Genomic DNA, 26,231 nt, shown 5'->3' with positions numbered 1-26,231 from the left:
CTGGATCAGTGCAAGATGAGCTGTTGTGATTTAGAAGGGACGCTCCAAAACGAAGCATGGGCAAAATTTTGGAGGGTGGTTGTAGCCGCTACAACAAGTTAGTATTGCTGCACCACTTAGCTATACAAAGATTAAATTTCTTAAGATGATCATTGGCATTAATTGCACCATTGCCTTGAAAAGAAGGTAAATTATCAATGGCTTTTTCTGGAATATCATAGGGATAACCTTGAATGTTAGTAAAATTACAAGGGGCAAGCAAGTCATTCATGATGACTTGCTCACTTGAGAGCAAATGGATATCAACGAGAGGTCCGTGTCCAAGATAAGCAAGAATTCTACAAGAAGGCTTCTAGCAGAAATTCTTGCAGAAAATGGAAGAAGTGGAGTCACCACTTGAACATGAATCTAACTCTAAAATCCAAATGCAGAAAATGAAAAGTTAGCTAGGGAGAAGCAGGTGGATATCAAGGAAGGCTTCATGTCTGAGAAAATTGAATGCTCACTATAATGTAATCTGTTTAACCGAGCCCAGAGAGCGGGGTTAACCAAGCTACCCATGAGCTTTTATGAATGGATGAATCAGTGGAGTCGCCACCCAAACAGGAAACTAACCTAAATGTCCAGGTGCTAAAGTGCAAATAGAGACGTGAATAAGGCGATAAGAAGATTAGTGAGATATCAAAGACGAATGCGGTGTCTGACGGATCAAGAAGATGAAAATGGATTAGAGGATTATGAAGATCAAATGAGGATGTCGTCAACACCAAGGTCCAATAAATTGGTCCTCGACAACGACGCTAAAAATGTTGTGGTGTTGATGGGGCAATGAATGAAGGATGAAATATCACAAGATGATAGAATGTCGTAAACCTCGACAACGAGCAAACTCGTCCCTGGTAACGACGCCAAAAAATGTTGTCGCTCAGATTGTACAAGTACCCCAACAACCGCTCAGGGTGGGGGCTGTCACTCTGATCCCCGCCCACTTCGTTCTAGCTGTCTCCCAACAGAAGGCTATGGGGGGTAGTCCCTATGGAATGAAGTGAGGGAAAACAAGCTGGAAACCAACTTGTTTGGGAGACACAGATGAGTGGACTAGTTACTTGGTTAAATTTAGCAAGATTAATGATTAGATTAGATTTTAAGTATGAGACCTGTGGCTTAATGGAGTCACAATTTTGCTTATGGTAATTTGAAACCAAGTGACCGGATAGACATCCGCTGCTTGAATGATTAACTATCCTATATGATGTGCGAGTCTTAGGATCTATGTGAGATGTAGTGATCTTGGTTTATTTTAATTATATGCTTAGTCTAAGTATGGACTTCCCTTAACTATTTTGAAGTTGGGCTCCAAGGTAAGTTGTGGGAAGGAGGCCAATAAGAAGCAGGCTAGAGCTTGATTAATGATACCTTATGTTGTGCTCCTATCACTCGATGCCTCTAGTGTTGCAGAGATTGTGGCTCTGATGACTGCAAGGTCACCGTGTTAACTACCAAAGAGTTTCCAAGCCCCTCAAGCTAGGGGTGAGAAGGGTTGCCCTAGATTTCTATCAATCTAGCTTATGCTAGGAGGTAAGTTTTAATGCAAAGCTAGATCTAGGATACTCACGCAAGAGATTATGAGTGAGATTATCTTGCATTAAGATTGTTTATGCTACTTGTGAATTAGCTTATAGTGAGAGTACTTAACAATGATGAGATGACAATCTTGAACAAGATAAATTGCTTTAGAGACACCGAAGCAAAACTTCAACAAATTCTCACAAGATGTAAAATGCCAATTTTTCAACAATGTTTGATTCCACTTTAAGATATACTAATCACCATTCAAGATAGCCAAATGAAAAATTAGATGCCAATATTTAGAGTGATTACCAAAGACAAAGATGCCAATTAGATTCCAATTACCACAAGTTTAGATCTAGAGCTTAAATGTAAGAGTGCTTTAGGTGCCAAATTCTAGAAATTTTACGAACTTAGAGTAAACTACACAAGTGTTAGATCTCAACAGTTAAATCAACAATAGTACTTCAGAAAATTTCAATGCTTATTAATGTTATAACAACAGTTGAAAGATCACTTTAAATTATAAAATTTGCCCAACATATGAAGTACAAAATTTTCCAATGACTAGCAAAAGTGAATTTGTGTCTAGCTTACTTTATGAAGATGTATTAAATAATATTACAGACCTATAAAAGTTATTACAACAGTAAATTGACCCACAGATCAACAAACTAGAGATGTCAGAAACAATGCCCAATATACCAAAAAATAGTAAAATTCACCCAACTTGAAAAAAAACAATTTTTAGGGTTTTTAGAGAGTGTGATTCAGAAAATTTCAGATCTGATGTATTTACTACAGCAGTGAATAATTGACAGATCAACAAGCTAATGCAGTTACAATCAATGCCAAAATTGCCTAGAAATAGAAAAATTTACCAGAAACTGAAAATTTCAAGTTTTAGACCCTTATTAAGTGTATGCTTCAGAAATTTCAGATCTGAAAACTTCAGTTATGCAGTAAATTCTAGCAAGCATAAAAGTTAGATCTAGGCTAGATTTGGGATGCCCAAGTGGCCAAAATTTATGAAAATGAAGATTTTGCAATTTTAAACAATTTTGACCATGTAGCATGTGATTTTAGGGCTTAATTGTTATTGATTTGATTGTTGTAATAAATCAGAGATAAAACTAGGGTTTATAGGTCAAACCCCTAGGCCTAAGGCTTTGATGATTACTTGCTCAAATTTGCCAAAATTTCTCCAATGTAGTTGGCACCTGAAAACATAAGATTTGAGCCAAAATTGCTGCAAAACAAATTGTTAGAGATAAAATGCCAAACCTTTGAGAAACCCCTGTTTTCAAAGAGATCTAGCCCTTGTAGGGCCTATGGCCTTCTTAAGCTTGCAAAATAGATCCCAAACACTAGCCTTTTAGATTGGTTAAGGGCTAGGGCCTTCAGAAAATGGGTTTTTTCCCTGATTTGAAAATAAGCAACCCGCAAAAGCAACTTGAAAACCCTAGACGTTTAGGGTTTCTGAGGTCTCCAATGCAAATTTCTTCCTCAATCCTGAAAAAAATTTAGAATAGAAAGCCAAATAACCAATATAAAAAATTTAAATTTCTAAACACCAAAACCCTAAATACTGTACAAAAATTCAAAACCTCAAATATATACAAAAATAGTAAAAAACCCCAAAACCCAAGTTAGAAAAAATAATTTACAAGTTAGATTTACAAAATTATTCACAAGATCTACAAATATACAAGTGTTTTAAAAAATTTTAAATTTCTGAGAAAAATATTTTTATGGAGTTTTTTCCTTTGGAGAATGACTAAAAATACTTTAGAAACCCCAATGTATACTATAGCCTTAGCGAAGATTTAATCCACCATATAAATATTTGGAATCCAAGTAACAATGATTCTTGCCCAAGCTTGTGAACTTGGAGACCAAGGACTGAAGTACCTGCAAGCACTATGAATTTATCTCAAAATAATTTGTTAGATCACATGGGGAATCAAACCACCTATTATTGTTAATTTTAGGTATGTTCTATGCTTAGAGCAATTTATTTCAATTTTAACAGTTAGCTCAATATCTTTTCCAGATTAGCAATCACATCATCATTAAAGTAAACTGCAGATAGAACATAAACATAAATCGCAGAAGATAAGCTAAGACAAGAGGACACAGGATGTGGCGCTAGCCAGGGACAAACCCCAATGTGGGGAAACCCTTGATCAATTCTTCTTATATGTTCTTCAATAGTTCAGCAGAGAGAGAGAGATAGTACGTTTACAATAGAAGGCAACACTTTGCCTTATCTAAATAAGAGCATAGATCATCTCTAAGAAGATGATACATGAGATCAGTTGAAGACATGCTGCTTCAACTAATTCTCCAACGTGACTCCTTCACCTATCGTTGTGCTGCATTTCGCCATCATGTTGCACCTCACCTCGCTGCACCATGCTGCACCCATCATCACTATGCTGCATCTCATCACACTTCATTAATCATGACTGTACCCATCACTGTACTGCATTATGTGCCATTACTGCACTATGTTGCCATACTGACCAATGTGCTGGCTGCATCTTGCTTGCTTGTTGTCCCTAGCATGCTTGTTGTCCTTTGCATGCTTGCTGTTGCATGCTAGTTGTCCCTTGTATGCTAGCTGTAACATTGCATGCTTGGTGTATTTGCTACTAAGTACCATACAATTGTCCCAATGTTAGTTAGTTGTCCCTTGCATGCTGCTTCCTTCGGAGACAGATGCTCTGGCTGTTTCGGCAGTTCCTGGCAGTTCTGGCAGTTCCGGCTGTTCCCGGTAGTTCCGGCTGTTCCCGACAATTCTGGCAGTCCCGGTAGTTTCGGCGTTTTCGCAGTTCCGGCATTTTCGACAGTTTCGCCATTTCCGGCTTGTTGACCTCTACTGGTCAACTACCCATGCAGTGCACCCCCTTTTCTTGACAGAAAGGGGCAACACCTGATCGATGTGTCCGTGCCATCCAGCAGTCATCAGCAGCATGATCATTTCAATTGTAAACCCAGTCTGCATGTATGAATTGTAAATAATCTAAGCAGATCAGAGTCATGTATTTAAAATTGCCTAGGTGGATCTAACTTTCTATGATAATCTATGTCCCGGAAGGTTTTTCGTCTCACCGATCCATGGATCAGCAGAGTTTTCCTTCAAACCTGATCCCAAAGCCGGGATGGATTTTGTCATTAGAACTTTAGGAGAATCCTAGTGTGTTAATCTGCTAGATTATAGTTGTGTCGCAGAACTGGGTGATTTATGAGGGTCTGTGTTAAGTGGGCTTGTCCCCTTGAGATGTAAGTTGTAAAAGTCATGATGTAATGTGTCTTGAGGGTCGAAAAATGTTTTAAATCCCCTCGTGAGTCCTAAGTCCCAGGTCCTAGGTGATGTTTCCAAAGGCTTAGTTCGATGATCCATTTAAAAAATGAAATAAAATAATAAATAATAAAAAAAAAAATTTAAATTTTTTTTTTAAAAAATTTAAAAATTTAAAAAATAAAATAAAATAATAATAAAAAAAAAATTTAAGTGAATAAATCGACGGATGAGATCAAGAGATGTCTTGATCCTCATCAACGGTCGAGATCATTTCTACATGGATCAATCGAACTAGCCGTTGGATCATTTCCTTTAAATAGGGTGCTAGGAGTCATTTTCGATTCATTGGATCTGTGAGTCTAAGACCGAAGAAGCTCTCTTGTAAATCTGTTTCTGGTTAATAAAAGAAGACTTTGGGGTCCATATCTTGCTGGTGTTACTCTCTTGAAACTCTGTGAGATTGTTTAAATTTTCTGCATATTTTATTTTCAGCCATTAATAATATCTTTTTGTAGAGTATTGTGAGCACAGGTATCTTGTTCACTTGCTGGGGTTTGGGTGCTGTTAGGGTTTCTGAAGTAATGGCAGGTATCTCCATTACTGTTTGAGATCTAGCAGCATTTTTGCCCCCTTTGTTGACGGTTGTTTTGAGCTGTGCAGAAAACATCATTGAAGGAAATTTTGTGGGCGTTCGGGGAAGTTCTCGGCTGAACCAGCCAACTCCCGCAAGCATTTTTTGCTGAGCCCAGTTGGATTTGATCCTGGGTCTATCATTCGGTTTTATTTTTTCTGATCTGCATGAGAGATTTTCTGAAGTTTTTCACAGTGACAATCTGAAATTTCTGTTCTTTAAATATTTTCCATGCTTATTGCCAGATCGGGCTGTTAAAGAGCCAAAATCTGTAAATTATCAGCTGTCTTAGGGTTTCAAAATTTTCTGATCTAGAGTTTTCAAGATTCTGTTTTTTTACAGTTTTTTCATTAGGGTTTTAAATTTTTGTAGGGTTTTGTCCTTTTTCTTCAACAGGTTGCAGGGTATTCTCTAAAATTTCGAAGGGTTTTACTTTGAATTTTCTGCATATATCTGCAAAGGCCATAAGATCACGATTCTTTTATTTCATTAGCCATTTGATACGGCCTGGAGGAAACGTTTGCTAATACGGCCTGGAGGAAAAGTGCAATCGTTTTGATCTCAGAATACATAGTGCAAGATGAGATAGAAGGTGAAGTTGGAACGTGTGGTGGCTGGATCATTGGTGTGCAGCTCGATCCCTTCAAGCAACGATTCTCTGCATTCTAAAAAAAGCATCATGCGGTCCTGTCTGGAGATGTAAGACATACAGTGAGCGTTTCTGGGCTCCATTTACATGTGAGTGTGTTGGCTGAGCAATTTCTATGCTAAAGCCGTCAGCAGAGGAAGGTTTTCTCTGCATATGCACGAGAAATCGTTTTTCATTTCTTTTCTCTAAACGTGACTGCAAATGTAAGCCGTCCGTCCTCTTCACTATCACGCCGGAACCTGCAAATCAAATAAAAAAAAGTGAAATGCGGCTGAGCCACCAACTCCAACGACTGTCTCAATGCATAAGATTTTTTTTGATTCACGCCAGCCCTGTCTCTGCTCCAGATCTTACCGCCATCAAAAGGAAACATTAAAGCTCCGCATGATCAAGCGATATCAGTCAGGTCGGGAATTCCATTGTTAATAAATTGAAGTTTCCTTGCAGAGAAATCGAATCAATTTTACGCCATCACCTGCAAACCCTGCAAAATCGATTTTGAATTCTCTGTGGCCGCCGACAGAGGATCCAATTCAATTCTTTCCGCCCTCTGATGCTGAAGCCGCAAATCTGGTAGCAGAAAACAAAAAATAGCGCAGGAGATTTCAGGTATAAAAAAACGTTCAGCTTCACCCTCGGCCCAGGTAATAAAATCGACTGCCGTCTCTCATCGTGTCTTGTGGAAGTTACTGCTCCATTTCACCATTCGAAATTCGTAGGTAGGTTGTGTCGTGTAGTTGCGTGATTTTTTTTGGGGTATTCGTATAGTCATTTCTTAGTTTTTAATATGGTTAATCCTTTAGCGTAGTTTTGAATTTAGAGTTTTGTTAATTTTTAATTAGAATTTGATTTATTTCTTAGGATTCTTGTTTTAGGTTTATGAATGTATATGTTTGTATAGTTTAATTCTTAGATTTTAAGCTTAGATTAATTTTAGTTTAAAATTCTTTAAGTTTGGTTTTATTTTGATTTTAAAATAGCTTTAAAGTTTTGTCATAAAAAATCAAAAAGAATTTTTTTTTTTTTTTTTGTTAGATATTTTTTTTAATTTTTAGATTAGTTTATATATAAAAATATTTATTTAGGTTTTGTTTTATTTTTTATATAGTCTAGTTTTAATATATTAGTTTTAGAATAGATTTTAAATTTTAAATTTTTAGATTTTTAATTTTCATAATATTAAAAAATTAAAAATTAAAAAAAAAAAAAAGATCTAAATTTTTTTTCGAAAAAATATAAAAATTTTGCGGAAATTTTTTAGATCTAGTTATTTTCGGAAATTGTCATATTTTTCATGCTGAGATCTAAATTTTCAAGTCGAGATGCGAAATTGATATCTGGTTAATGGGTTATGATTCATGGTGGTTTAAAGCATTCATTTTTTTGAAATTTCTCAGTTGCTGAATATCGTTTTCATCATTCTAAGAGCATTGTGATTTAGCTGATGATAGATGATTACTGTTCATGGTCCATATTTTTATATCATTTAACAAGTAATCGTTTTAACCACAATCTCTTAAGGCACTGGTCTGCTAAATTAATCATATCCATCTAGTGCTTTTTTTTGCATAGTATCTCGTGTCTCCCAACCAACTGGTCGACAGTTGGCCTCATCATCTCACAGGGACTACTCCCCTTAGCCGCAGGAGACAGGCTTAAACGGAGGGATCGGGGATAAGAGTGGCAGCCCCCGGTCTGAGCGTTGTCGTGTCAATCCGCGCGACAACATTTTTTGGCGCCGTTGCCGGGGACACTTTGTTCTCGGTGTTTCAACGACTTTTCATCAATCATTTTTCTCATTTCTTATCTCTTCATCTGGCCCGGCAACGACAACATTTTTTGGCGCCGTTGCCGGGGATAGAGTTTTCCTGTTCCTGGCGTTTCATCGACATATATCTTCTCATCTCTCATCTCTCAGTTGAGCTGGCAGATTCAATATTTTTGGCATCTTTTCATCCCATATCAGCAACATCTCTTGGGTGTGTTTCTTGTTTGGGTGGCGACTCCATTTTCTTATATTTTCCCAGACAAGAAACCTCCCGCATATCTGTTTGTTGATTACTTTTTGGATCCTAGAAGCAGATTCATTGTTCAAGTGGCGACTCCACTTCTCGCATCTCTTAATTTTCTTGAGCAGAAATCTCTTTCTATCATCCATTTGATCTCTCATTGTTCATCATGGATTATTCATTTAAACCATGTCATTTACCTGATAATCTCCATGATCTTCCGAAAGAGGCCGTTGGTAAATTATTTAAGTTCTCGGGTGGTGATTCGGTCACTGTTGGTCAGCATTTAAACATGTTTACTTGTGTAATGACCTTATATTGTAGATTTCCTCCATATAATCATGAAGATTTCAAGATGCGTCTATTTGTCCATTCTTTAGAGGGTGATGCCTTGAATTGGTTTAATAATTTTCCTCATGATTTTTTCACTTCTTTACAAGACATTCTCAATGCTTTTAAAGATAGATATGATAGTCCAAACAGCTTGCCTTCTGCTTCTAAAATTGTTGAACAGAAAGAAAGTAATTCAGCTGTTGAAGACGATTCATCATGTCAGAATGTGTCATCCACCGGAAATATTGCAGATCAAGTTCATGATAGTGAAAAATCAGGGACAAATGACAATGAAAGGGAAGAGCAAAAACAAATTTTACGAGATCTAATGATGCTGGTGAGAAATATGGAAATCGATCAAACTAATTATGTCAATGATGTGAAAACTTTATGCACCCACCTGGAAAAACGTAATAGGGAGATTGAGGTCACGCAAAATCAGCATGCTAAAGAAATTGAGGCCATGAAAACTAAATATGAAACAGAAATTGGAAACATGCATAGCAAGATGTCAGTCTTAGAGGAAAATATGGTGACTATGAAAGCTGATCATGATAGGGAAATTGACTCTATGCAAAACAAGTTACTAACTATGGAAGAGGAAATGACTATCATGACGTTCAATCATAATAATCAGTTGGCTGACATGCAAGCGAATCATAAAGAAGAAATAAATTTCATGCAGCATTACTTGATGGACATAAAGGAAAAGAACAATAAAATGATAAAAGACATGGAAGAACATCATTCCAGACAAATCGGTGATATAAAGGTTGAACACTCTAGACAGATGGATGCCATTAGAATACAGGTTCAAAGGTTTCAGCAATTGGAAGATGAAAGAAACCAGGTAACATCAACAGATCAGGAGTCTTCTCATTTGCTGCAACAAGCTCCATCTTATTATGAGGAGGTTATTGATTCGATTGAAAGATGGTTAATTGAAGGTGATCCGGATAGACTTAAGAATGATAAAGATCAGATGCGGGTTAAAGAAATACATATCACGCATACTTCATCTGATAGTTTTGAAACATAAAGTTCCAGGTCATCAGTAATTCAACCTGCTAGAAAGAAAAAACGTAAGAGAAAGAAAATAAGAAGAAGATTTGACGCATCAGACGGCCGTGAGCAGCTTGAGTTTCGGATAGGAAAGAGTCCTACCATATGCAAAATTGGACATGGCACATCCGACAAGCAGCCAACAAATTTGCCTGAAAGCAGGCAAATGCTCAGTATGCACTTCATTGAACACATCTGATGCCATGGGGCATCTTTTGTATCGTATTTCTAACCCTACTCCTTGTATTTTCCGCATTTTTATTTCTGCTTTAGATAGTTAATAAATGAAGAGCTTTTATTGTGCTTAACGTATATGTTGATTTTTGGATGGACGCTACTTATTTTTTGTGTTGTATGGATGCAGATTCTGGATTCTCACATTCCTGCAAGCAGCAACGTGTCCCCAAGTAGAGCCAGATGTTGACCTCTACTGGTCAACTACCCATGTAGTGCACCCCCTTTCCTTGACAGAAAGGGGCAGCACCTGATCGATGTGTCCGTGCCATCCAACAGTCATCAGCAACTTGATCATTTCAATTGTAAACCCAGTCTGCATGTATGAATTGTAAATAATCTAAGCAGATCAGAGTCATGTATGTAAAATTGCCTAGGTGGACCTAACTTTCTATGATAATCTATGTCCCGGAAGGTTTTTCGTCTCACCGATCCATGGATCGGCAGAGTTTTCCTTCAAACCTGACCCCAAAGCCGGGATGGATTTTGTCATTAGAACTTTAGGAGAATCCTAGTGTGTTAATCTGCTAGATTATAGTTGTGTCGCAGAACTGGGTGATTTATGAGGGTCTGTGTTAAGTGGGCTTGTCCCCTTGAGATGTAAGTTGTAAAAGTCATGATGTAATGTGTCTTGAGGGTCGAAAAATGTTTTAAATCCCCTCGTGAGTCCTAAGTCCTAGGTCCTAGGTGATGTTTCCAAAGGCTTAGTTCGATGATCCATTTAAAAAATGAAATAAAATAATAAATAATAAAAAAAAAATTTAAAAAAATTTAAAAATTAAAAAAAAAAAAATAAAAATAAAATTTAAGTGAATAAATCGACGGATGAGATCAAGAGATGTCTTGATCCTCATCAACGGTCGAGATCATTTCTACATGGATCAATCGAACTAGCCGTTGGATCATTTCCTTTAAATAGGGTGCTAGGAGTCATTTTCGATTCATTGGATCTGTGAGTCTAAGACCGAAGAAGCTCTCTTGTAAATCTGTTTCTGGTTAATAAAAGAAGACTTTGGGGTCCATATCTTGCTGGTGTTACTCTCTTGAAATGCTGTGAGATTGTTTAAATTTTCTGCATATTTTATTTTCAGCCATTAATAATATCTTTTTGTAGAGTATTGTGAGCACAGGTATCTTGTTCACTTGCTGGGGTTTGGGTGCTGTTAGGGTTTCTGAAGTAATGGCAGGTATCTCCATTACTGTTTGAGATCTAGCAACATTTTTGCCCCCCTTTGTTGACGGTTGTTTTGAGCTGTGCAGAAAACATCATTGAAGGAAATTTTGTGGGCGTTCGGGGAAGTTCTTGGCTGAACCAGCCAACTCCCGCAAGCATTTTTTGCTGAGCCCAGTTGGATTTGATCCTGGGTCTATCATTCGGTTTTATTTTTTCTGATCTGCATGAGAGATTTTCTGAAGTTTTTCACAGTGACAATCTGAAATTTCTGTTCTTTAAATATTTTCCATGCTTATTGCCAGATCGGGCTGTTAAAGAGCCAAAATCTGTAAATTATCAGCTGTCTTAGGGTTTCAAAATTTTCTGATCTAGGGTTTTCAAGATTCTGCTTTTTTACAGTTTTTTCAATAGGGTTTTAAATTTTTGTAGGGTTTTGTCCTTTTTCTTCAACAGGTTGCAGGGTATTCTCTAAAATTTCGAAGGGTTTTACTTTGAATTTTCTGCATATATCTGCAAAGGCCATAAGATCACGATTCTTTTATTTCATTAGCCATTTGATACGGCCTGGAGGAAACGTTTGCTAATACGGCCTGGATGCAAAAGTGCAATCATTTTGATCTCAGAATACATAGTGCAAGATGAGATAGAAGGTGAAGTTGGAACGTGTGGTGGCTGGATCATTGGTGTGCAGCTCGATCCCTTCAAGCAACGATTCTCTGCATTCTAAAAAAAGCATCATGCGGTCCTGTCTGGAGATGTAAGACATACAGTGAGCGTTTCTGGGCTCCATTTACATGTGAGTGTGTTGGCTGAGCAATTTCTATGCTAAAGCCGTCAGCAGAGGAAGGTTTTCTCTGCATATGCACGAGAAATCGTTTTTCATTTCTTCTCTCTAAACGTGACTGCAAATGTAAGCCGTCCGTCCTCTTCACTATCACGCCGGAACCTGCAAATCAAATAAAAAAAAGTGAAATGCGGCTGAGCCACCAACTCCAGCGACTGTCTCAACGCATAAGATGTTTTTTGATTCACGCCAGCCCTATCTCTGCTCCAGATCTTACCGCCATCAAAAGGAAACATTAAAGCTCCGCATGATCAAGCGATATCAGTCAGGTCGGGAATTCCATTGTTAATAAATCGAAGTTTCCTTGCAGAGAAATCGAATCAATTTTACGCCATCACCTGCAAACCCTGCAAAATCGATTTTGAATTCTCTGTGGCCACCGACAGAGGATCCAATTCAATTCTTTCCGCCCTCTGATGCTGAAAGCCGCAAATCTGGTAGCAGAAAACAAAAAATAGCGCAGGAGATTTCAGGTATAAAAAAACGTTCAGCTTCACCCTCGGCCCAGGTAATGAAATCGACTGCCGTCTCTCATCGTGTCTTGTGGAAGTTACTGCTCCATTTCACCATTCGAAATTCGCAGGTAGGTTGTGTCGTGTAGTTGCGTGATTTTTTTTGGGGCATTCGTATAGTCATTTCTTAGTTTTAATATGGTTAATCCTTTAGCGTAGTTTTGAATTTAGAGTTTTGTTAATTTTTAATTAGAATTTGATTTATTTCTTAGGATTCTTGTTTTAGGTTTATGAATGTATATGTTTGTATAGTTTAATTCTTAGATTTTAAGCTTAGATTAATTTTAGTTTAAAATTCTTTAAGTTTGGTTTTATTTTGATTTTAAAATAGCTTTAAAGTTTTGTCATAAAAAATCAAAAAGATTTTTTTTTTTTTTTTTTGTTAGATATTTTTTTTAATTTTTAGGTTAGTTTAGATATAAAAATATTTATTTAGGTTTTGTTTTATTTTTTATATAGTCTAGTTTTAATATATTAGTTTTAGAATAGATTTTAAATTTTAAATTTTTAGATTTTTAATTTTCATAATATTAAAAAAAAAAAAAAAAAAAAAAAAAAAAAAAGATTTAAATTTTTTTTCGAAAAAATATAAAAATTTTGTGGAAATTTTTTAGATCCAGTTATTTTCGGAAATTGTCATATTTTTCATGCTGAGATCTAAATTTTCAAGTCGAGATGCGAAATTGATATCTGGTTAATGGGTTATGATTCATGGTGGTTTAAAGCATTCATTTTTTTGAAATTTCTCAGTTGCTGAATATCGTTTTCATCATTCTAAGAGCATTGTGATTTAGCTGATGATAGATGATTACTGTTCATGGTCCATATTTTTATATCATTTAACAAGTAATCGTTTTAACCACAATCTCTTAAGGCACTGGTCTGCTAAATTAATCATATCCATCTAGTGCTTTTTTTTGCATAGTATCTCGTGTCTCCCAACCAACTGGTCGACAGTTGGCCTCATCATCTCACAGGGACTACCCCCCTTAGCCGCGGGAGACAGGCTTAAACGGAGTGATCGGGGATAAGAGTGACAGCCCCCGGTCTGAGCGTTGTCGTGTCAATCTGTGCGACAACACGACTTTTCTGGCAATTCCGGACTTTCCTGCATTTACGGTAGTTTCGGCTTTTCCAGCTTTGCCGGCAATTCTGGCTTTTCTGGCAGTTCCGACTTTTCCGGTGGTTTCGGCAGTTCTGACTTTTCTGGCTTTTTCGGTAGTTCCAACTTTTCCGACAGTTCCGACTTTCTGCCCTCTCGATTAGGGCATCGTTATTCCTTAGGATCTCTCCTCCTACTAAAACCCAAAGACAAGTAGAGAGAGGAATAGATCCCAAGTGTGTTGAAATGACTTGAAGGCTGCCTCTATTTATACTAAAACATTGAGCACATGTGGGGTTTATTTGGTTGCCGGTTGACCTTGAGAATTGTCTTATAACGCAAATAAATTCATAACTCCATGAATACTTATCGGAATCAGATGATCTTTAGATCAATCCTACACCTCTCGATGAGAGGGATCCAAGAAAAATATTAGCTGCCATAAATAAGATGACCCACATGGAGTTTGGACCTAGTTGCCAATTTTAACACTCCCTCTCAACTAGGGAGAACTCCATCCATTGATCCATATGTCCGACTGTACTATCTCTGCCATCAGTGCCCTGCACTGCTTTGCTCTGTTCTGATCTGTTGAGCTCTGCTCTGCTGAACCATGAAGGAGAAGAATTGATCGATAATATCTCATACCATTATCTACTGACCCGAAGTCAGTTTCATTTGAAGAGTGTGTCACATCACTCTTACGGGCCCGAAGTCGATTTTATTGATCCCAGATCAATATCACAAGAGAGTGTCTCAAACCACTCATACTGATCCCAGATCAATGTCACAAGAGAGTGTCTCAAACCACTCATACTGATCCCATATCAGTGGAGGTCATCCTAGCATAGGGAATACTGTAGATACAACGATGCGTCCATCGATAGTACTACTATGGTCCCTATCCTCATTTCCCTGCTCACTGATCAGATGAGAGGTACTTCCCATGAGTCCCAGACTGCATGGGTAGGATGCCTCGACAGGAGAACTAATCATCCTGTCCATAGGAGAACGAATCATCCTATCAGTGGATGCCACAAAGAACTAATCATCTTGGCCCACAGGAGAACTAATCATCCTATTCCACAGTCGCCATGGAGAACAAATCATCCTGGCCCACAGGAGAACTAATCATCTTGTTCATAGTGCACCTCCAGGGGAGGGTGAGTCGCCCTGTCGTTGTATGTTGCTCCAGTAAGTACCCCAAGCCCCCTAGAGCTCCCAGAGCTCAATGCATGCAACATGCAAGACCCTTATAAGAAGGTCTCTCAACGACTCCAAGTCATTCGGGAAAGTCATAGATTTGACCTCTCCCGAGGCTTTGACAAAATGTCTACGACTTGTACATCAGTCTCAATGCGATTGAGCCTCCTCGCTCATCGACTTACCATATCCCAGATAAGGCAGTATCTGATGTCTATCTGCTGGAGCAATCATTGAATACGAGATTCCTCAATAATCGAATCGCCCCTCTAGTTGTCACAGAGAATCAGAGTGGTATTCATCATGTGTACAAACAGCTCACTGAAGAGCTTCCACAACTAAGCAGCTTCATATGAGATCATACTCGTAGCTATGTATTTGGTCTTGATGGTGCTTATAGTAACCGACTTCTGCTTCCTGCTCATCCATGATATCCAAGCAGAACCCAAAGAGAACCAGCGTTGGGAAGTGCTTTAGTGATCCTCCACATTGCCTGACCAGTCAGCATTCGAATAATCATGCAGCGTCATATTTCTGGCAGTGTATCTCAATCGATGAGAGATTGTGCCCCAAAGATATCTCAAAAGATTCTTGGCACCAATCTAGTGAGGCTCAACCAAATATGAGCTCACCATGCTAATTGCAAAACATATGTCTGGACGGAAGTTCACTAAGAACATCAATGAAAATGAGTTTATGAAACTCAGAGGCATTTTCCAAATCTGGTCTGGCATCATCACCATATAACTTCTAAAAGTTAAGATCCTCGAGGTAGTCACGGGCTTGCAGTTTACCATTCCACATCCGGAATTCAACTCCCTCTTGCTTCTGCAAGTGAGAGGGTCTGCACCTGTTTGAAATAGGTCGTCCTGAGAAGGTGCTGGTATGAGAGGTCTATCATCCACAACCTTCGAACAATGGTTTGGATCAGCTTCACTCTTAGTGAATCTCAGCTTCATCTGATAGCGATCAATCCTCTCATACTACGCCCGGGAATTTTGCTTCAAGCCATAGAGGGCTTTCTTCCACCTGTATACATGAGATTCCCGATCATGAATCTCAAACTCCTCGGGTTGTTCCAAACCTGTGGACCTGCTGCATGAGGGGAATGGTCCCCTTATAAGATTTTCCTTCGGTACATCTTAGACTTGTAGCTTCATGCTCTACTTGAATTCAGACATCCCTATCACCATTTGACGCACATCAGGTAGGGCCCCATAGGTATACCTCCGGTGTTATAGCTGCGATATGTCAATTGACATGATCCCCAATGGACCATCCTGCAACTTGATACAAATTGCCAACCTTGAACCCATGAGAAAAAGCATCTTTGAAAATTATATTTTTTAACACGTACCTTTCCATCGATGAATGCCACCCTGAAACCTTTGACTTCCATTTCCGAGATGGACACCAGGTTCTTCTTGCGATCAGGTACATAAAAGAGATTCTGTAAATGAATCGAGTTACCCTTATTCAATTGAGAGTTAACATTCCCTACACCCTTTTTGGGATAGGTGGCATCGGCTCCAAGTATAATCCCATGATTGTTTCCATCTCTACCAAATTAGAGAGTGCACCCATCTATTCGATGAAGTGCCTTGAAGCACTACAATCTATAAGCCAGATTCCCAAAGAATCTGAAGGAGAGGGCCAATACAAGATAACGCTTCTTTATCTTATCAGAAACAACATTTGATTCTTCATACCTGGGGTTCCTTGCTTTCTTTGAAGTGTCGGCCATTTCCTTGATGACCTGCATTACCTGTCATTCCTCTGATCATTGAAGATGTCACTGGAATGATTGTTATCATCATCAAGTGATGTGTCCCTATGTCAGACACTCCTTCGCATAATGGCCGAACTTATTGCAACCAAGGCATTTTCCTTTCCTTCCACCCTTAGATCCGGACTTCCCAATGAAGTGATTTTTAGGTAGGCCATCAGAAACTTCCGCTGCGCCATTATGATAATATTCTCTGCTTCGACTTCACCCTTGGTGAATTTGCAGAGGGATGAGGAATACATTGATCCTTTTTTTTTCCCAACTGTCTTCGGTGATTGCTCTTTCACTCTTACTTGGGCATTGTCTTCACCTTAGCTCTGATACCATGTTAATTTTAGGTATGTTCTATGCTTAGAGCAATTTATTTCAAAATTTACAGTTAGCTCAATATCTTTTCCAGATTAGCAATCACATCAGCATTAAGGTAAATTGCAGATAGAACATAAACATAAATCGCAGAAGACAAGCCAAGACAAGAGGACACAAGATGTGGCGCTAGCCAGGGACAAACCCCAATGTGGGGAAACCCTTGATCAATTCTTCTTATATGTTCTTCAATATTTCAACAGAGAGAGAGAGATAGTATGTTTACAACAGAAGTCAACACTTTGACTTATATAGATAAGAGAATAGATCATCTCTAAGAAGATGATACATGAGATCAGTTGAAGACACGCTTCTTCAACTAATTCTCCAAGGTGACTCCTTCACCTATCGTTCGGCTGCATTTCGTCATCATGTTGCACCTCACTGCGCTGCACCATGCTGCAACCATCATCACTATGCTGCATCTCATCACGCTTCATTAATCATGACTGTACCCATCACTGTACTGCATTATGTGCCATTACTGCACCATGTTGCCATACTAACCTATGTGCTGGCTGCGTCTTGCTTGCTTGTTGCCCCTAGCTTGCTTGTTGTCCCTAGCATGCTTGTTGTCCTTTGTATGCTTGTTGTTGCATGCTAGCTGTCCCTTGCATGCTAACTGTAACATTGCATGCTTGGTGTATTTGTTGCTAAGTACCATACAACTGTCCCAATGTTAGTTAGTTGTCCCTTGCATGCTGCTTCCTTTGGAGATAGATGCTCTGGCTGTTTCGGTAGTTCCCAGTAGTTCTGGCAGTTCCTGCTGTTCCTGGAAGTTCCGGCAGTTCCCGACAATTCCGTCAGTCCTGGCAGTTCTGGCTTTTCTGGCAGTTTCGATAGTTCCGGCATTTCCGGCTTTTCTGGCAGTTCCGGATTTTCCTGCATTTCCGGCAGTTCCGACTTTTCTGGTTTTTTCGGCAGTTTCGGGCAATTTTGGCATTTCCGGCAGTTCCAGCTTCTGGCTTTTCCGGCAGTTCCGGCTTTCTTCCCTCTGGATCAGGGCAACATTATTCTTTAGGATCTCTCCTCCTACTAAAACCCAAAGACAAGTAGAGAGAGGAAGAGATCCTAAGTGTGTTGAAATGATTTGAAGGCCGCCTCTATTTATACTAAAACGTTGAGCACATGTGGGGTTTATTTGGTTGCTGGTCGACCTTGACGAATTGTCTTATAATGCAAATAAATTCATAACTCCATGAATACTTATCCGAATCGGATGATCTTTAGATCAATCCTACACCTCTCGATGAGAGGGATCCAAGAAAATATCAGCTGCCATAAATAAGATGACCCACATGGAGTTTGGCCCTAGTTGCCAATTTTAACAATTATTAACCCAAAACTATCAATAGTATGGTTCTATCTCCATCTAAAGAAAAAAACAAATCTTACCAATATTCAACACAACATAGAGATGCCCGTAGTCAGCACATACCACAAATCTTTAAGTAAGAACACCTTGAATTGCACCCCAAAGTTTTTATTATGATTGAAAAAATAGTTCCCAGTGGGACAATAGTTACAAAGCTTCTTCAACAAAAATTTTCTAGCCAAAGATCAAGATGCTAGACTCAAATGACTCTCTAATTTATAGATTTATTCTCCAAGTGGAAAAATAACGACTAGTTTTTTTACCCTTGTCAAAATAATCTTGGCCGTTGATAAACAGTTCAAGATCTTTTAATGTTGCCCTTGATTTTTTATTTTCGAGGAGTTTTCAAATTTATCATTTAATTCCATTTTTGTTAGCTCAAAATTAATTATTTTGAGTTAATTTTCTAAAAATTTTGACTTTGACTTAACCACCAAGGTCCAAGGGTCCAAATTTTCTTGAAATATACAATATTCCCTTGGTGGAGGACCTTTTAAAAATCGATTCCTTTAGGACCCACGAATTTTTCCACTTGGAGAATTATTTTTCGTAAGACAATTTAATTTTGACTCTAATTATTTAATTTTCTAGCTTAGCAATAAATTTTATTTTGCCAAAAAATTTAATTAATTTACACTTGAGGGGATTTAATTATTTTTCCACCCTCTAATACATAATGTTTTACATTTACAACCCTCAAAGGGGGAATACACATTTGGCCTAGACCCTCAAGACACATAACTCATCTATGACACAATATGATCTAGTAAACTAAGTGATTTGTAATAAAATAATTAAGCCAACTAGCTTAAATTATTCCCAAATCACTTTTACATCAAACTTGACTAAAAACACTAGGACTCATCTAAGATTTGGAAAATAAATTTCACTCTAGCTTTGGGGTTGAAGTTGGAGGGAAAAAACTCTTCTCATTAGCCATGTTTAGAAACACAGGTAATCAACGAGGTTGAAATTTTTTTAAGATGAAATTCGTCATCAAAATTATAGGCTTACCTAGACTGTTACATATATTCAATGTCTTACTAGGATCATTTACATTAGATAACTTGCAGAATGGGTTTACAATGACATATAGATTGCCGACAAATGATCTGATATTATTGAAAAAATTTGGCACTTCCACTTCCTTAGAACTTTGACAAATCCGGTGCAACAAAGCCATTATAGAATAATGCGAGCATCAAAGCCTTATAATAATGCAAGCCATTCTATTACGAAATCAAGGCAAGTGATCTATTGAACTTTTGACTTTTATTTATATAATGTTGAGGTGCTATGATTGACCCTTTCTAGGGCATTCCATAATCAAGCAGATATGTACATTTTGGAGGGAATAATTCAATTCGCTTATTTTTGACATATTTAAATATATCTCCAAATATTTTTATTGTAACTTGTCCAAATGGAGTTGTCACATTAAAGAGGAAAGCCCACACAATAATAATAATAATAATAATATTTCTTTAACCATTGTAAATTCTATTTGGGGCATGATGGATTTCGTTGGGGTATGTTGTAACTTCTTTTTGTCCATGCTATTTTATCTTTTAAATTGTATAGTTTTTGAAAAAAAGAGTTAAATTTCTCATGCACTTTGTAATAAAAGCGAGCTATGTTAAATGCCACTTTAGATTCATTTTGGCGCTAGTCTTGTATTTAAATATCTATTTTTATTTAAAAAATAAAAATGTCGCTGAAGAAATATCATCTGGCCAGCTTTGGACGCTCCGGATCATCTTCGCTCACATTAATGGTTAATGAACAATTGTGGGACCCTCACACTCCCAATGGTTAATGAAGGGGGGGGGTTGCAAAATGGTATTGCTTTTACCGTCGATGCAACGTGTCAACGTCTCAACAATTGCGGGACCCTCCCTCCATAAACCGCTTGCCGCCATTACCCCCCCCGCAAACTGCCTCCACCCTTCGTCATCACTGTTGCTATTTTTGCCTATTGCGACCATTTCCACCAAAATAACCTCTGACACATTGCCCGATAATTTAACAATTTAACCGTTAAATTATAAAGTTATCTCTCGCCAACGTTCCAATTGTTAATTATGGAAGCGACAATAATGTTTATTCAAACAAAATCCATTTAAAACCCGTTGATAAATCCAAATCGACTTCTACTAAGTGCACTGTTCTTCATTCTGCTATTCTTCTCCAAAATACTCAATGACATCAAATCAACGAATTGCAGCAGACAACCAATGCTACCAGTCGCCAATTCACCGGGTATTCTCTTTCAAACATTCTTTGTTCTTGGCATTTTCCAAATGGCCAGTAAAAAGGGTAAATTTAAAGTAACCATTGAAAGAAAGTCCAATTCTACCTCTTGAACCCAATCTAGAAGAATTCCCCCTGGTCGATACCCAATTTAAAATCACAGAGTGTTGGGTGTGGAGCCTGATTATCTTCTGTATTCAAAGGTTTCAGTCGGATGTATTTCCCAGGAAGACTGTACACCCCTCCACGCGGGGGGTGCGGGGGGGCTAATCCCCCTCGGTTGGGGGGTCCGGGGGCAGCGCCCCCGAAGCTAAAAATAGATGTAAAATTGCCTTGTAAAAGTCTAGTAATTTCTAGTCAATCTGGGCCGTTCATTAGGCGAATGATTTGACGGTAGAAGTTATGTTTAATTTAGGGTTTTTTTGCCCTAGAAGACAATCCCTCACTATATATGAGGGAATTGTATTGCGTCTATGTAGATAAGTATTCTGAGTGAGGGAGAGAGAGGAGATTGAGAGCGAAGAGGGTGTTACAGCGGATCTGCTGTAGGTTGTATCTCTTCAGTTTGCTGGATAATATAATAAAAGGACTGGCTATTTTTCCGTGGATGTAGCCCAAATTGGGTGAACCACGTATATCTGTGTCTCTCTTGCTTTATTTGTTTTCTGTGTTTATATTTCTGCAATATTTTATGTGTTCCATTGCTCTGTAATATATAATTTTCTAACAAAGAGACCCAATGTGAATTTGATCTTTATGAGCTTCATAATTTGACATTTCAAAAATTCGAAGATACCAATGATGAATTCTTTTTCTGGGAGTCCATGTTACCCCAATTTTGTTTTCCTCAAACCCATCATTTCCATGAATTTGTTACTTAGTGTGAAAGCCGCTACCTATCGAGTGAAAGAGCCATAGTTGCCCAAAACAATGAGATTTTGTTTTCCATAACCCCAGAGTCAATTTGTCAAGCTTTGCAGATAAACCCTCAGAGTTCTCTTCATCCTTTTTCAGTTGATTCCCTGATGGAAATTTATCAAAAACTTACCTTTCAGCAAGCAAGCTCATATTTTCGAGTCCTTCCTACCTGAAAATTCAGAATTGCCTCGAACCAATCCACCATATTCTTCTGCTATCTTTCCAAAAATGTCCAGACAGGTTGTTTCCATGGTTTGTTGTCTCTTAGGTTACCAAAATGATCAATGGGTTGATGAAGTGATTTTAGGATTTTTGTCAGTGTTTTCATCTGGCATAAAGTCCTCAGTCCTTTTTAATTTTAGCCAGTTTTTATCAGATGTTATTCATGAACAATTTCTAAAATTTAGTGTTGAAGGGTCTTAAGCATCAATCAATCTTGGTATATCTATTCTTGTACCACCAGTCAGAAAGCTTCAAAATTCCATTTGCAAAAGCTTGATTCACAGGGAAGACCATAGTCTCTTATCCACTAGACTTCTTTGGTCAGAAAAAATTCAGAGGAATATTATTTCAATGATTTTGTGAATCAGTTTTTATATATGTCATTGTGTCTCCTTAGCAGTGATGCAGTTCCAAGAATATCCACAAAAATCAAAAGGATCTTACATCTCAGTCAACGATCAAAAGTAGGAGATTGGTATCTTTACCAAAATTTTACAAAAATCCGAGTTTATGGTTGTGAATTGGCCCCATACAAACTTCCATTTTTTGTGCCTATGAGAATTTTTGCTCTTGAATTTATTAGGCAAAGGATGAACATGGATGAAATTCATTTTTTGTCTTGGAAGCAAAAGGTGCTGAAGAATGTAACTAGGTTCGGTCTTCATTAAATGTATTTGAGTCACAATGAAATGTATTTATCAAAAGAATGAAAAAGGTATTTATTATTATTATTATTATTATGACTTTCTAAAGCATGGGTTTCATGCTTGGGTCATCATGTTTTAGGTCAAAGCCCCCATTGAGGACTTATAGGATTTATTTTGAGTCATTAGAGTCATTTTCCATTAAAAGAGACCCTTCTTGGGCTTTCGAATCATGTAAAAAGAATTAATATCGAGTCAAATAAACTATTTGTCCTCTCCAAACCAAGTCGGCCTCAAATTGGGTAATTCAACCTCACCAGAAACCTATATATTGGAGTAGGTCGAATTCATTAGGAGGATTCACTCCCAGACACACAAGTTTGATATCCAAAAGAAAGTGCTGGAAAAGTGCGAAGTAAGAAAGGAAGGCTAAAGGAGTGTGAAGTTGGAGAAAGAGGAAGAAAAAGAGAAAATAAAAAATTTGGGCTATTTCTCTCTCTCTCTTGTGTGGATTCCTCTAGGAGATCGAAGTCTCTCTTGTTAGGTAGAAGTTGTTGCTGTTGCTGCCAGTTGTTGGGTCGAATATGTTGCTACTAGGTCGAAGTTGCTATTGAAGGGTTATCATTTGCAAGAGGGAAGAAAGGGATGACGTGGTGTGGAGGAAGTCTGTGTCCAGGTCAAGAGTCTTGGATTGTCTCAAGAAATTATTAAGGAAGAGTTGTTGACTGGGTTTTGCCCTGACTGTCCGCCTATATATGGTGTCTATGATCTTTGTGCTATTGTTTTTGTAATTGCTTAATGAACTAAAAGATCAAAAAGAACATAAAGATAAGAGAATCACAAGTAATTGTCTATATAAAGAAAACCTTTTTTGCTTTTTGATTTTCTAACATGGTATCAGAGCTAAGGTAAAGAAGGAAAACGAAAAGTTTGAGGATCTACTGAAAGGAGTCTAAAAAACCTCAAAAAAGATTGAGCAAGGGATCATATAAGGAGATCTTATAAGGAAAGAAACTTACTACCTTCAAGGACAATGTCTAACACAATAAAGGGAGAGAACAAATTAGAAGGAGCATCAAATTACAGGTCATGGAAGAAGAGAATTAATTTCATTCTTGAAAAGAACAAAGTCTTGGAGTTGGTCAAGAGAAAAGTGAAGAAACTTATCGAAGGATCTAGTGATGCAGATAAAGTGAAGTTTAGAGAGTCATAAATATTGGCTATGCTACTAATGGTAGAAGGCATTAAGGACAATCTTGTCCCATATATTTCCAACATAGACCATGCTCAAGAAATGTATGAAGCCTTATCAAAATTGTTCACTATCAAGAACATCGGTCAAGTAGCAAGTCATAAGAATGAACTTAGGACTACAAAAATGACAAAGGATGACACTGTGGCTTCCTTATTTGTAAGGATAGCTAGAATTAGAGATGACGTTCAAGCCATAGATAAGATTGTACCAGGAAAAAAGCTAGTGATTACAACATTATTGGGATTGCCACCTACTTGAAGTGTTTGTTCTTCATGACTCAACAACTGGAAATAAACTCCTTCATTTGAACAATTATGGAATGCTCGCAGCCAAGAAGAGATGAGAATCTCATTAGTAACCAACAATGAAGAAGAGAAAGTTTAAATGCATACTCCGTTTATCACAAGAAAGGAAACTTCAAGAAGTCAAAAGGGCCAAGAGGGAAGGTAGATGTGTCCAAAATAGAATGCTACTAATGTCATAAAATGGGTCACTATAAAAGTGTTTGTGCTGACAATCCAAAGAATAAAAAAAGGAGCAGGGACCAAGCTAATGTTGTTGAAGAAGGATCTCCAAAGAAAAATAACGCTGAAGAATTAGATATAAGGGACTTACACTACTAAGTCCTTTGCTCTAAGCTTTAGTTGTTTCATTTTGATTTCTAATATTTGTAGGTTTAACATATTTTTGGAAAAACATTTTTGATTTTTTTTAATAATGTTTTGGGTATCCCTCGAGCTTGAAGGGAGCCCTCACCAACTTCCAAAGATGAGTATCTTATTCCTTGTATTATCTTTTCATTTTTGGTTTTCGTTACTTATCTAAGTTTGTTTGCACTAAATTCTAATCTCTTTTATGTTCATATTTTTCTTGTTTAGGAAAGGTTTGCTGAATACTCAAGAATTATGGAAGAAAGCTTCACAAAGTCAAAGCATTAGAGTTACAAGGTCTGTTAAGAAACAAAAGGTATGCTTTAGACTATAAGTTTTTGCTCTCTTCATGATATTCATTCTTGATAAACTATTTTACATTACTAACATTATTATGTCTAGCTCTCTTGAATCATAAAGATTCTTGATTGGGCGATTTATCATTAGATAAATCTACCCTCCTCATATCTTTGATTATTCTTGTGGAACCCTATTCTTTGTAAAAACCCTAACTTAAGGGTATGTCAATGATAATGTGTGAAACCCTAGCCTACTTAGGGTTATTGGTAAAGTCTAAGAAAAATGTTATTCTTGATGTTTGAAGTTTTTGATGATGCATGTTTGACATTTTGGTATGGTCATGGAAACCTTAATCTTTTAGGGTTGTGTGGTGATGTCTGAAAATCCCAAACCTTCGAAGTATTGATAAATTAGGGTTTGCTGTTGTTATGGTTTGGTATGGTGTATAAGCAAAACCCTTATTTTAGATAATGTACTAGGAATGAAATCCTAGGTATATGTGTGTTTGTTAGATCGAAACCCTAATCTGATCAAGCTTGTTATATGTCTAACCTTTGATATTTGTGTCATTGGGATTGAGTAACACATGTTGTGATATGCTTGTGCATGATGATGGAATCCTAGATATATGTGTTGACCTAATTGTTGATGGCCATAAGTTCTAGGATTTGGAACTAAGCCCTAATCAAAGTTTGATACTCTAAGATGATAGTGTTTGAGAATTCTAGGGTTTTGTAACTAAACCTTAGTGGAAGCTCAATTCTCTAATATATGATGGCAATATGATAATTTGAGATTTATGAAAGATTGTTGAAATCTGAAATTGAGCTGTGATTGGTTTTGATTGTTGAAGGTTAATGGCTCATGTATGAAATCTAAGATCTTGCACTAAATCCTAGTAGAAGTCTAACATATGAGTTCTAAAGTTGTTGGATGCATTATATTTGTTTGAATTGCTTCTAGGGTTTGCAATATTTTGTAGTAGGGTATGTCATAGCTCTGGAATAAATATTGAAGCCCTAGATATAATGAAGGTTGTTATCTTGATTGAGGTGCTCGAAGTCTAGGGTTTATGACAAAGCCCTAGCAAGAAGTTGAAGTAGAAAAGTATGTGTTTCTTGTTGTTTGTGAACCTAACTAAGTTTTTACATATTTGATGTCTAATGTCTAATTCTTCCATTTTATATGATTATGATGTGGTTAACTTCATGCTTATATAAGATTTGGTTGTACTTGCTATTTAAGTTGTGGAGGTACATAATCTTCAAGATGGTAAAGATGTTCGTAAGTAAAATTGGTATGATAAGCATGATGAAGGAAGTGATTTGAATCATGATGATCAATTTGACTTTGATAAGAAGGATGGAAGCCATGAAAGATTCTCCAATGTCATAAGAAGAAGTTGATCTCCCTAAGTTAAGAGGGAGTCTGGATAAAAAAAATCTCCTCAATTTAAGAGGGAGGGCATATTATGGTCATAATAGATACCCTGAAAGAAGAAATTGGAGAATGCATTTTGAGGGGTTGCTGAAATAAGGAAAGCAGGATTTGATTGTAGAATGTGTTGGTACATGTGAAGTAGGAAAGAAAGATGTATGATTGAGGAATATTCTGTCAAGAATCGTTTGAAAGTTCTACTGTGATAAAATGAGAAGCAACATCAAGTTGTTTGAAAGACCCCGAAGGGTTGCGTTTACTTATGTACATTTGAAAGTTTGTTACTAATTGGGGTTGTGATTGTTCGAGTAAATCTCTTAAAGTTTTGGAAGCATGCTTGATGTTATTGATCTGTTTGATTGAGAGAGATGTGATGTGATAAGGCTTTGTGTATGAGAC

At 37.4% G+C, this 26,231-nt stretch overlaps 1 protein-coding gene across 7 annotated transcripts in view; it reads left to right on the top strand.

Moving 5' to 3' along the window:
- LOC149143286 (uncharacterized) overlaps positions 1-26,231 on the top strand; it is a 213,532-nt gene that overhangs the window by 133,649 nt on the left and 53,652 nt on the right. Inside the window, exon 10 of one of the 7 annotated variants that reach the window (XM_089447893.1) lies at positions 24,324-24,411. The exons of the other annotated variants lie outside the window; for them this stretch is intronic. Within the exon in view, the coding sequence (XP_089304019.1) occupies positions 24,324-24,383 (60 nt within the window). The 3' untranslated portion in view covers positions 24,384-24,411. The remainder of the gene's footprint in view (positions 1-24,323; positions 24,412-26,231) is intronic. 7 annotated transcript variants of the gene reach the window in all.

Source organism: Pinus tabuliformis, chromosome X (genome assembly GCF_031772625.1).
Source record: "Pinus tabuliformis cultivar Carrire ecotype Pingquan chromosome X, CPIR1, whole genome shotgun sequence".
NCBI lineage: Eukaryota > Viridiplantae > Streptophyta > Pinopsida > Pinales > Pinaceae > Pinus > Pinus tabuliformis.
Note: the sequence above shows the minus strand (reverse complement) of the source record. Positions and strands in the feature narration are given on the sequence as shown.